The sequence below is a fragment of the Carassius auratus genome, chromosome 38, assembly GCF_003368295.1.
Source record: "Carassius auratus strain Wakin chromosome 38, ASM336829v1, whole genome shotgun sequence".
Classification (NCBI taxonomy): Eukaryota; Metazoa; Chordata; class Actinopteri; order Cypriniformes; family Cyprinidae; genus Carassius; species Carassius auratus.
Window position 1 is genome coordinate 23,715,444 of NC_039280.1, and position 12,309 is coordinate 23,727,752.

At 40.6% G+C, this 12,309-nt stretch overlaps 1 protein-coding gene across 9 annotated transcripts in view; it reads left to right on the plus strand.

Annotated features, from left to right (window-relative positions):
* LOC113057425 (neurexin-1a-like) overlaps positions 1-12,309 on the plus strand; it is a 129,973-nt gene that overhangs the window by 84,321 nt on the left and 33,343 nt on the right. For 8 of the 9 annotated variants that reach the window (XM_026224832.1, XM_026224836.1, XM_026224835.1 and 5 more), the window contains one exon: positions 1,054-1,173. In XM_026224832.1, the coding sequence (XP_026080617.1) occupies positions 1,054-1,173 (120 nt within the window). Of the gene's footprint in view, positions 1-1,053; positions 1,174-3,994; positions 5,101-12,309 lie in introns of those variants that run through there. The other variant, XM_026224841.1, reaches the window with a different exon arrangement.

Genomic DNA, 12,309 nt, shown 5'->3' on the forward strand with positions numbered 1-12,309 from the left:
AAAGCTGATTCTGGAATCCAAAAATAACCATTAAATTTATGAACATGAATTATATATATGAAAATCAATTTTACATTAGAAATGGAAACAGTTATTTAACAAAGATATAACAAACATAATTTACATACTAGAGAGTTCTGTGCAACTTTATGACGTGCGTGTGTGTTAGGAGTCTCGAAGCACAATAGAGGTGCACTTAAATGAGCAATCTTAAAATTAAGGAATGAATAAAAACTAAATATTGCAATGAATAACCAAAATATGTTTAATTTTAAAAATAGTGTTCCATTAAGTATTTCATATTATTGTTTATATCATTGACTGTATTGGACACCTTCATTTAGAAGATGCAAAGGGGTCCCTGGGAAAGTTGGTAGTAGTTGTAAAATAATAAAATTAGAGCTTGTCGACCCTGCTACATGTATCAAGCATAGAGCATGCTGATAGAGAAGTCTAATTGAATTGATGATCTATTTCCTTTTTACTGTTGATTTCAGTTGAAGTTAACCTAACTCTAGACTCGGCTCAAGAGGCAGGTTACTGTCAGGTAAAACAAGACTAACAGAGATGGTAGGATCCTGTCAACATAGACGCACATAAAATGAAGAAGCCTGACATTATTGGCAGCTTAATAAAGCATCGGTACACTACAGAGTTCAGCTCTTTTCTAGCACTCTGTGAAAAAATGATGTGCTCCCTAAAAGCTGAAAGCATCATAAAAGACCCACTGTCATAAGTGACTCTGATGGGGCTCTGGCTAGTAAATCACATGTAGCATCTGAGCAGCCATATTCTTTGCAGTCATGACAATCAACACAATCAAACTTTTGAGTGTGTGATACATTGATTGCATTGCCTATATATATAAACATGAGCAAACATACCTTCACGCTGTCATCAGCTCATAAGCGTGTGAGGAACTCTTGTGAGTGACCCTCATGAGTGAGAGCAGTAATAACAGTGTTAAAAGCACGTGACATAGAGAGCAGTGTAGAGATAACTTGGCTCTGGTGCTGTCTCTCTCTGATCCTCATGATGACGGTGTTCCTGCAGGGCCCAGCACTACCTGTCAGGAGGAATCGTGTGCTAACCAGGGGGTTTGTATTCAGCAGTGGGAGGGCTTCACCTGCGACTGCAGCATGACCACATACGGAGGACCTCTGTGCAATGATGGTAAGTCAGAGTTTTTGCATCCTGTTTTAAAAAGTGCATCAGGAAGCCTGGTAACACTGAAATCATCCTTAACAACAGCGGTTCAGCGGGGTCATAATGGTGAGGTGAACATGGCCACGCTGGTGTGTGTTCAATGCTTGTGTGGGTAAAGTGTGCTGAAATTCTCATGATGTTTGTGGAGTTGTGTGTTATGTCTGTGTGCATGTAATCTTTATTTGTAATAGGTGTGTGCTGTAGGATGGTAGGTGATGTGTTTTGGCTTTGAACATTGAGAGTCACATTTGATAGAGCAAATAGACTGCAGATGGCTTTCCTGCCAGTCTCAGTGTGTCACAGCACTGCTGCACGCTCTGTCACCACTTGAGGGCACTCACATGAAGCACTTCCCGATGAACTGACAGCCTGTCTTTCTGCAGCCTTCATGCTGGAGCTGCTCTTGTGTATCTTGTATCTCAGGTCTTCATTAGTTAATGACTTTAACCTCACTCAGTTATGCACTCCAGATTAAACACCTACTTGAAAGGATGGAGTGTTGATGCGTGTTGAGTGTTCATGGGCAGAAGTATTGAATGACTGAATAACCAGGTGTAAGATCAAAGGTAAATAAACGGATTGATTACATGAGTTTCTAAATCCAATAGTGGTGGAAAAGCCATGTGCTGATGGAAATGAAGAAGTACTTTACTCTATTTGCCTTCCTGTGTTCGACAGCCACTTCTGGTTAATGAGGATCGCCTCTCAGTTTTTTATCATATTCTTTGTTACTGAGCACATGCATTTACATAAATATTTGCATTTACGTATATTCAATTCAATTCAATTCAAGTTAATTTGTATAGCGCTTTTTACAAAACAAATCTTTACAAAGCAACTTTACAGAAAATTATGTTTCTACAATATTTAGTAGTAGCTAATAGTTTGTGCACATTTGAGAGGTTTTTAGAAAAAATAAAAATAATAATAATAATAATAATACAAGACGTAGTCAGCTAGACGATGAACTACCAATATTATTAATTAAGTTATTATATGATTCAGTCACACATTTAGCAATAATTGTTAGTTCTGTTTGTTGATTCAGGGTCAGCATCATCTGGGGTCCTCTGAGGGTCAGCATCATCTCTTCTCAGGTGTTCTGGATCCAGACTGGAGCTTGTGTATATCCTAGTTACCACGGGATGAAGATCCAGCAGAAACAGAGAAACACATAGAGACATCATTAGCATAGCTGCTGATCCAACAAAGTAAAATAAGTTTAACCCAAGCTAATGAATAAAAAAGCACCTTTGATCAGATGCAACTACACTCACAATTAAAAAGATACATTATTCGAATGCTTGGTGAAAGAGATGTGTTTTTAATCTAGATTTAAACAGAGAGAGTGTGTCTGAACCCCGAACATTATCAGGAAGGCTATTCCAGAGTTTGGGAGCCAAATGTGAGAAAGCTCTACCTCCTTTAGTGGACTTTGCTATCCTAGGAATGACCAAAAGTCCAGCGTTTTGTGACCTTAGGGTGCGTGATGGGTTGTAACGTGGTAGAAGGCTAGTTAGGTACGCAGGAGCTAAACCATTTAGGGCCTTATAGGTAAGTAATGATAATCTGTAACTGATACTGAACTTAATAGGTAGCCAGTGCAGAGACTGTAAAATTGGGGTAATATGATCATATTTTCTTGACCTGGTAAGGACTCTAGCCGCTGCATTTTGGACGACCTGTAGCTTGTTTATTGATGAAGCAGGACAACCACCTAGAAGTGCATTACAATAGTCCAGTCTAGAGGTCATGAATGCATGAACTAGCTTTTCTGCATCAGAAACAGATAACATGTTTCGTAGCTTGGCAATGTTTCTAAGATGGAAGAATGCAGTTTTTGTAACATTGGAAATATGATTTACAAAAGACAAATTGCTTTTAGTATATATATTTGTTCTTTAAGTTATCTCTGGTATTTTTTTTTTTCAATGAATAGTTTATGTGTATTATAATGAAATATGAAATATTTATATATCACTCGCACCCTTGCTTTTTAACAGGGGAAACGCAGCTGATCAGAGGTAGATCCAGATCTCTTTCAGTGGTTATGAATGTTTCTGGAGGTCAGAGAAGCATTCATCATGCCTCAGAGTAAGGAAGGGTGAGGATTTCCTTGTGAACTTCCTCACACTAGTTATGTTTACGTGCAAATAATACCTCAAAAAATCCATCTGAGCTTGATCCGAATCAAATTTGTATTTGATTAAAGTAGATCTTAAAAATCATAATCAGATTACAAGTACAGTTTTAGTCATGTAAACTGTTGAATTGACTGCTTTCTCAATCACAATACATCTAATGAATGCGTGAGTATAGATGTACAATGTAAACACAACCAAACACGTCTCAATTCCCCCTTGCTGCACAGCGCAATTACATTCAGGGCACCAGTTTATATTATTATTATTATTTTTATTTTTTTGCAAATGTGGGCTTTGCTTTCATCGGCACCGGTCACATCTGCACAGGGAGACACACAAATGCACATTTATCAGCCCTTTCCTTTGTGTGTGCTTCTTTTCCTGGTGGCTGAATGAGCGACTTCATCCCAGAGGATGGCTCTGGAGGCCAAGTCCGCCTGCACAGACGGCTCTTTATGTGCGGTGCAGATGCAGTGTGCTCGCTGCTCCTGACGTCACCTGGTGTTGGGCAGCAGATGGAGCATCTGGAGAGACGTATGGCACAAAGTCTCTTTCAAGTTCTCCAAAGAAACTCCTCGCTCTATTTATAGGAAGAGAGACTCGGGGAGATAAAATAGTTTGGTGCCAGAGGAAAGTGAGATATTTATGATTGTTATATTATTATTATTTTTTACAACAGAGTGATGGGAAAATAGCCTACAGAAAAAAAGCGCACATCCCAGTGTCTCCATCTATGCAGTGTGTTGCTCTGCAGTGTTTGCTGTGTTTTGGCTCAACATTTGCATAGCAGTGCTCTCGCGCCCTGATTCCACCGCTAGCGCTCCCCCTCCCTCTCTTTTCTCCTCTTCCTCCCCCCTTTTTTTCCCTCCGACCGCTTGCTCTCTCTCGCACAGCCTCCGGAGCTGCTCTGTGGATGTCTTGTGGCTGGAAACGCAGCTTGCGCAGGTGTGGAGGGATCTCTCTCTCCATGGAGAACAAGAAACATTGTCCTCGGGAAAGAGTGTAAATGAAGCTCTCGCCATCTGTTGGAGGCTCTCAGCCAGCTGTGGATGGATTTCTTGGGATTTCTCCTCCTAACAGAAAGACTGAAGACAATATTCAGCCCCAAAACAGCAGGAATTCGGATTTCAGAGAATGCCTTCGAATTCAGAAAGCGCCTGATTTCTTGCACGTGCTGATACCACAGGAGATATCTGTCAGTGTTTTTGTGGGATGTTTCAGTCATTGTCAGGATTTCAGGCTACTGGGAGTAATGGTGAAGTAACTGATTTTATGGTTCATAAATTCAAATCCTCTTTCCCGCTTCATCAAACGATGGATTTTATGTTAAACTGCTTGGATTTAAGATTAAGTGCCTGAGGAAAAACAGACAAGTACTGGGTGTACTTTATCTGGGCTTACTGATTTCTGGATTCCGAGTGCTTCTTCTTTAAGAAGGTTTGTGTAAGTGAGAAGTATGGGTGGGCAGGTGTGCTGAAGTGTACGTGTGTCTTGACATTCTCTCATTCTGGGACGATGTTGGGTGGCTGGAGGCTGGTGGACTGGCCGTCCTGCTCTGAGACCCTCTTTCGGGGTCTGGCCTCAGCTGCCTGCCTCACCCTGTACCTCACAGCTCTCTCACTGGGCATCGCATCCAGCTCGGAGACCCCCGCGAGGACACATCAAACACACATCACCCATGCAGGAGAGAACCATCACATCGTGCCTAACACTATTAACAGATCACCTGGGTCTCTGCGAGCAGGACATGGTGGGTAGCAGGCAACACACAATCCATTAAACATGGAAAGTAAACAGTGAAACTCATTTGCAATGCTAGCTTTGTTTCTGGTTCAGCACCTCTGATCCTAGATCTTGTTAAGACTAGCCTCATCTCTCAGTATCTGCATCAGCACATTTCTCTCTGGATCAGATTATAACACATCCATAGAGTCACACATTGCAACCCAGGCTTAGATGGAAGGGAGTTATATGAGCATTTGAACTGTTTTGATATTTTAATCTCTTATCAGAGTGACACAAAAAATAATTTTAACACATTTGTCAGTGCCATTAGATGCAAAAAAGAAAAAAAAAAATAATAATAATAATAAATAAATATATATATATATATATATATATATATATATATATATATATATATATATATATATACGTGGCATCTGCAAACAAATGATGCTAGATCCGTTCTCTAAACTAAATTCTGAGCTATGTTTTCTTTCCAACTGGTGTCAAATTGTTTTTTGGCAGAGGTGTGAAGTCCATTTATACAGTTCACACAGTTTCCCCGAGTGTAGTTTATTACATTAATTATGGCGAACATGGTTCAGTATTTGTTTGAAGTTAGTTTTGAGATGTCTGCTGGGATGATGTTTGCATGCGTTATAAATCGAAGTTATGATATGGCTGTAACTGACAGAATAAGTGCATTTTTGTCTTAAATTTGCCTGTTTGCACAGACTGACACACACACACAAACACACACACACAATCATTGTAAAAACTGCACACATCTCTGAGAAACTTGTTGTGTTGTGGTGTCAGGTGGATTAGACGTGCTGTAATCTGATTGGACAGAAGTGTTTTACAGTCTTGCTGAAAGGGCAAATCAACCAATTAATTCACTCCACTGTGCGTTTCATTTTATGTTTTTTATACCAAGCAAATTATGCTTTCCCTAACCCTAACGCAATCCCTAAACATAACTTTCTACAGTTCTTTGGGGAAAAATAAGAATAATAAGCCATTTAGTTTACAGTGGAAGAAACACATAACACAGTTTTAATTCCAAAAGCATAAACTTGCTAGTAGTATAATCAAAATAACATATATAAAGAAAACACACAAAACAGTAACGAAAAAACATTGTAAAAAAGGATGTATGTTCTGTGATTATACAAAGCAAATACATTTTCTGATTCTAACAGCAGAGAAAACCTCATTCATAAAAAAAAAAAAAAAAAAAAAACTCTAAATATAGTCCCTTTCAAGGAAGTAAACAATAAGAAAAGAATTACAACTCCACTGTGCATGCCTGGTCCTGAAGCACTTCTGATTGTTATATCCCACAACTGTCAAAACAAATTGAGAAGTGCATTCTTTCTTAGTCTAACTACAAAGATATACGTGAACAATAAAGCATACTGGCTCTTTAAATAAGCCAACAAGGTTTCTTCAAGGACATCAAATGTTTGCCTGAAGCCATTTATCCAGATGTGTACCATTATCTTGTAGACGCTGGGTGCCTAATATCTGCTTTGGGTCACTATCGAGTGCATCCTGCTGTTGTTTTGAATAAGCTTGACAATGCAGTGGAAATGTTCCAGGAACAAAGATGCCATTTCCCAAAGCAATAAACATCATTATGTGCATCTGTCTGTGCTGGGGAGTTGTGATATAAGGAAGGCGAACAGTAATATGACTGAAACAGAATAAAATCAGCAGCTGTGCTCTGGTGAGCCATGTAGGATGGGTGAGATAATACTGATTGAGTTTCTTGAGGAGATTAAGCCGGTTATTAGTGTCAGCAATTGTCTTGTGCCTTAGAATTCAACCGGTTGTTTTTGCTGCTGTGCTTTATAAACTTCTCTGTGAATATCCAATGTCATGAATGGCTAATATATTCGACTTTAAAATCACATGATCACATTCTCGTTTTCAGTCTAAGTTTATTTGCTTATACTCCTTCAAGCCTTTTGCATTACATTGAGACATGCATAAAATAAGTGGAGCTGAAATGTGCCACTTAAACGGTGAGAGTCAGATTTAAATACATTGTTAAAAAATGTAATAAAGTTACCACTTGTTTCTAATGTTTGGATCCTTCAGAAGACATGCAGAATGGGAGGTGCTATAACACAGCTAGAAACAGTAGGTTTTACAAGCTATAAATAAGCCGATCTTGGTGAGACAGCATTATCTAATGGCAAAAAGGGGCTCAAAATACCTGTAAGAAGTAGTCAGCAATGTCACTGCTCTTTTTTTCTGCTGATGCAAAATCCAGCACCTTGCAGCGGTGTAGCGGTGCGTGAGGAAGCCGCGCTCTAATCCACACTAATAGGATTGTGGGGGATTCACCCCACCCCCTGTCTCTTCAACACATGTCTGCAAGCTTTCACCACTGCTGGCAAACACTGATAATATATACAAATGTCAAAAACACCCACAAAACTGACTCAAATTTATGACTCTAGTAGCATAAATATCAAATACATCTCTTTCAAATCAACATATTTCCTTTGATGTGTGCTCATTTTTTGTGGAGGTTAGGTAGCTATAATTTAGTTCCCTATCGATACGTCACTCTTAATGTGTCTGCTCAAGACGCTATGGGAAAAGTCATTTTTCTCCTAACCTGAAGCCTTTTTTATCAGTCACACAGTGTATCTGCATGGCCATTGACTCGTGCAGTGAATTAAAAATGAACCAATGGTTCCCCTGCCGCTATCCGGCGACATTCTAAAATAGATTTTCTAAAAGAGCAAATTACCGTTGTCTCCCCTGCACACTGATGACGGCCACAGCTAGTGCGTTTCCTACCAGAACATCAGACAGGGCAGAAGATTCCCTCACTCGGACGTGAGCGAGCTCGCGTCGGCTCAGATCCCATGTGCCTCGCTCTCACAACACAGAGAGGTTTCCCCCATGCTCTTCACTCAGCCTGACCAGTGTCCCTCTGCCAGTGCAGATGATCTGGTCTTGTTTGGGGGAAGTGACAACAAACTGCCCAATGACAGCAGGCCCCTCACCAGCTTTGTTCTCCGTTCTTCCCCAAGGTCCACGACGATCTCACCAGGTTGTGGCGCACCCATACTCTGCTATTCTAACTCGTACTTCCGCTTCATCCACCCTCACTTTGGTCAACGCCGCCAAAGAAAAGGGATACAAGAAGCTGCCTCCCCTGGATGAGTCAATGGCCCTGCATCTTTGCCCACCCCTTCCCATCAGCTGGAAAGCAAAGGCCACCCACCCGTCCAAACTGTGTAGGATCACTTCAGCTCTCGCTGGATGTGAGTACTCCTCGGCTGGACAGGCCGCCTCAGCACTCAATTCTATGGCAATCCTCCAGGTCTTTCAGGCAAAACTCCTTTCCTGTATGTGTAACCCCTCTCATCTGGGTCCTCTCTGACGCTCCGAGCAGGGCTCGAACCAGGGTCTCCGGCATGGGAGGCGGACGCACTAACAAGGAGGCTAAATGGCTACAGCCACTAGCGGCTGTTGCTAGTGCGTCTCTTGAGATCGGGGAGTGGGGTTTACCTGCACAGCACTACTCGCTGGCCTCTGTTACACTCACCCCCCTAAGGGTCACGGCACCAATATAACCCCTCTCACCCGTGTCCTCTCTGACACTCCGAGCAGGGCTCGAACACCGGGTCTCCGGCATGGGAGGCGGACGCACTAACAAGGAGGCTAAATGGCTACAGCCACTAGCGTCTGTCGCTAGTGCATCTCTTGAGCACTACTCGCTGGCCTCCGTTACATATGGACGATGAAGCTCAGGGAGCTGAGGAGTGCAACAGACTTGGCTTTTCTGCGCTACCAAGACCACCACCCAAGTAATCGGGGAGATCCATGGCTAGCCTTGTGGTGCTTGAGTGCCACTTCTGGCTCACCTTGACGGAGATCAAGGATGCCGACAGGGTACCCTTCCTTGACACCCCAATCTCCCCTACTGGCCTCTTCAGACCTGTGGTTGAAGGTTTTGCGGAGTGCTTCACAGAGACACAAAAGTCGTCTGAGGCCATGAGACACTCCTGCCGAAGCACTTCAGCTCATCTACTGCTCCCAGTCGCCCTAAGCCTACATCAACTCAGCAGCCTGCGATACCTGCACCAACCGTTCCCGCCGCTCAGAGGTGATGAATCTATTGGCAAAAGGAGCTGTTTGATGATTCCTCCAACCATCGTCCTCCGGCCCATCCTCAATCTCAGATACCTCAAATGTACCCTCATGGAGAGGTCATTCAGGATGACTATGCTGAGGACTGGCTCTCTTCTCTGGATCTGAAAGATGCATATTTTCACATCCAGATTGCCCCCCATCACAGACAATTCTTGAGATTCGTCTTTGAGTGAGTGGCTTATCAATATACAGCCCTTCCGTTTGGACTGTCTCTGGTTCCCCACACTTTTATGAAGTGCATGGACAAGGCTGAGCTAGATGGGAATACGCATTCTCAACTACCTCAATGACTGGCTCATTTTGGCCCAGTCGGAGGCAGAACTGATATCTCACAGGACCCTCCTTCTCAACCACTTAGAGTGCCTGGGATTCAGGGTCAATTTTGCTAAGAGCACGCTGTTCCCCAGCCAACAAATATTGTTCCTGGGAGCAGATCTCGACTCGGCCCGATTGAGAGCAACAGTCACACCAGAATGTGCTCTGGCCAGCCAGAAATGCAGTCTCCAGCAATAAAATAATCAGGCAAATCAGGGAACAGGGTTGGTTGTCAGAGCATATTGGCTGCTTGTAGCAGCTCCTTTGCCCATTCCACTGAGACGGGATCTCCTTTCTCAAGTGAACAGGACAATATGGCACCCACAGCCCGATCTGTGGGCTCTGCATCTTTGGCTGCTTAACCAGAGTCTGCAAGCCTCCCAGGGTGTCTGTTAAACACTATTTCAGAGGCTAGAGCCCAGTCCACAAGATGCCTCTACACTTACTACAAGCTACATTTACTAATGCACAGATGCAAAAAAAAGAAAGAACTCTTTGGAATTGTCTGGATTTCTACATCATTTACTTGTGAATAAATGTAAATGTGATCCAATATAAGTCAAAGTAAAAATATACACAAACACAATGTAACTAAAAACACAGAAGTAGTTTCACTTTTAAAACTGTCATTGAAGATGTCCAAAAGCTAACTGGAGTCAGATGTTTCAGTGAAGGAGAAAAGATTAGAAGTGTAGGTTGCACAAGTATTCTGCCCTTGCAATAAAGGCACACATAGCATAGATGCTGTTCTATCAAGAAAGTTTGATTAGTGTCAGCAATTCTTGGATTACAAAAAACGTATACATGACCTTAGACAATGCATTTTTAGAGATGTACAAAGCTACTATGATGATACATCAACTTTTTTTTCCAGACGTGTCCTGCTAGGGATTTCTAAATTGCCTAACATGTCCCAGTTTTGGCTTTATTTTCCTATTGATGTGCTCTCTACAGGTCTCATTTATTGTATGTATGATCATTCTCTGTAGATTCTGCTTCCTCGCATGCCATGATTGGTTGATTATGTTCAGTGCCTGCACATTACTGGTCAACCTGTTTAGCAGTTATTACCTTAAGCAGGTATGAAAGCAATAGCAAAGGAATATCAAAACCATTTTAGGTAATTTAGAAATCCCGACCAGGACATGTCTGGGGAAAAGTGGATGTATGGTTACGTGAAATAAGCTGGTGAAGGCATTGCTAAATAATTGGGTGTACCACCAAATTTTAAACAGAATTGTAGAGAGGAAATGGCTCAAAATTCATCAGCTATATAAAACATTTGGCAGCAGCTGTTGCTGCTAAAGGAGGAACTACAAGTAAGTCACATGTCAGGGGAAAGGGATATCTGCTTTTAATCAGCTCCCTAGTTAATGAATCAATATATTGTGTACATGAATTCAGGCACTCGCAAAGACTCTGATTCACTACACTTTGGGATGCTGATGACTCAGTTTCCGCCAACATAATCATTTTCAACATGATTACGTAGGCTATGTCTAACACTAATCCAGATACATTTGAAAACACATCTTTTTCTCTGAGTTTTGGCCTTCTGTCCAGACTGAGAGAGTGATTTGTTTTATTTTTTCTCTCTCTCACCCATCTAGTGTGTGTAACAACATGTTTATGTTGACCAAGGGTGTGTTGAACACTGGGTAGAGTGCAATTTAGTTTGTATATTATGTATAAAGTATATTGTGAGCAGGGCAGTGATGGCCTTTCTTTTTATTATATGTATTTAGCATGTTATTGTGTTAAGCAGCAGCTATACTGTGTGTCTAAAACAAATTTCCTTTGGGACAGTAAAGCTTATCTTATCTTATCTTATCTTATCTTATCTTATCTTATCTTATCTTATCTAATCTTATCTTATCCTGTGAAAGTGTAACTGTTTGAAGATGCTCTACCAAGTGGATAAATTCATCTATGATACATATGTCGATATCTATATTTATACCAATATTGTGCTTGTTATTCACTTTAGCACTGTTGCTGTCATTTTGTACACTCGTCCTGCAAAGATTACAGAAAATGTACTTGAAATTGTTGTTCTGCACTAAAAGGGCAGTTGTGTTTTAGACCACATATATAATGGTCACTAAGTGTGACCTGGGCAAGTGATATTTTGCTAAATAAAATGCCATAAGAATAGCTTGAGAACTTTATAATGTTTCTACCATCTGTATCATCTCAGTGAACTTTAACATCTGCAGTAATGTTAAATTAGCATTTTTTTTCAATAATTTTCCAATTTTCAGTGTGGATGAGAAACTTTTAGAAAAATATTCAAAATGCTAGTATAATTGTTTTATTTCAGCTATAAGAACTGTATGATCTGCCTTCTGCATATCTAATGTTACAAATGATTACGTCTGTGACATAATAGGTTCATTCACTAAGCATATGCGCTTGGATAAATCTGTGTGAGAAAGCTGTATATGAATGGTTTCACAAACAAATTATAGTTCACTTTTCATATTCTAAATTTAAGAAAAATATAGGAACAGCTGAATCACACTCTGGCCTTAATAATAATACTACTACTAATAATACTTATATATATATATATATATATTTATATATATATATATATATATATATATATATATATATATATATATATATATATATATATATATATATATATATATACACACACTTGGAAGATCTGTACTTATTTCAGAAGGTATTGAGTACTTCAGAAAATCAGGTTGTAGTAATAAACTAAGTTGTTGAGGAC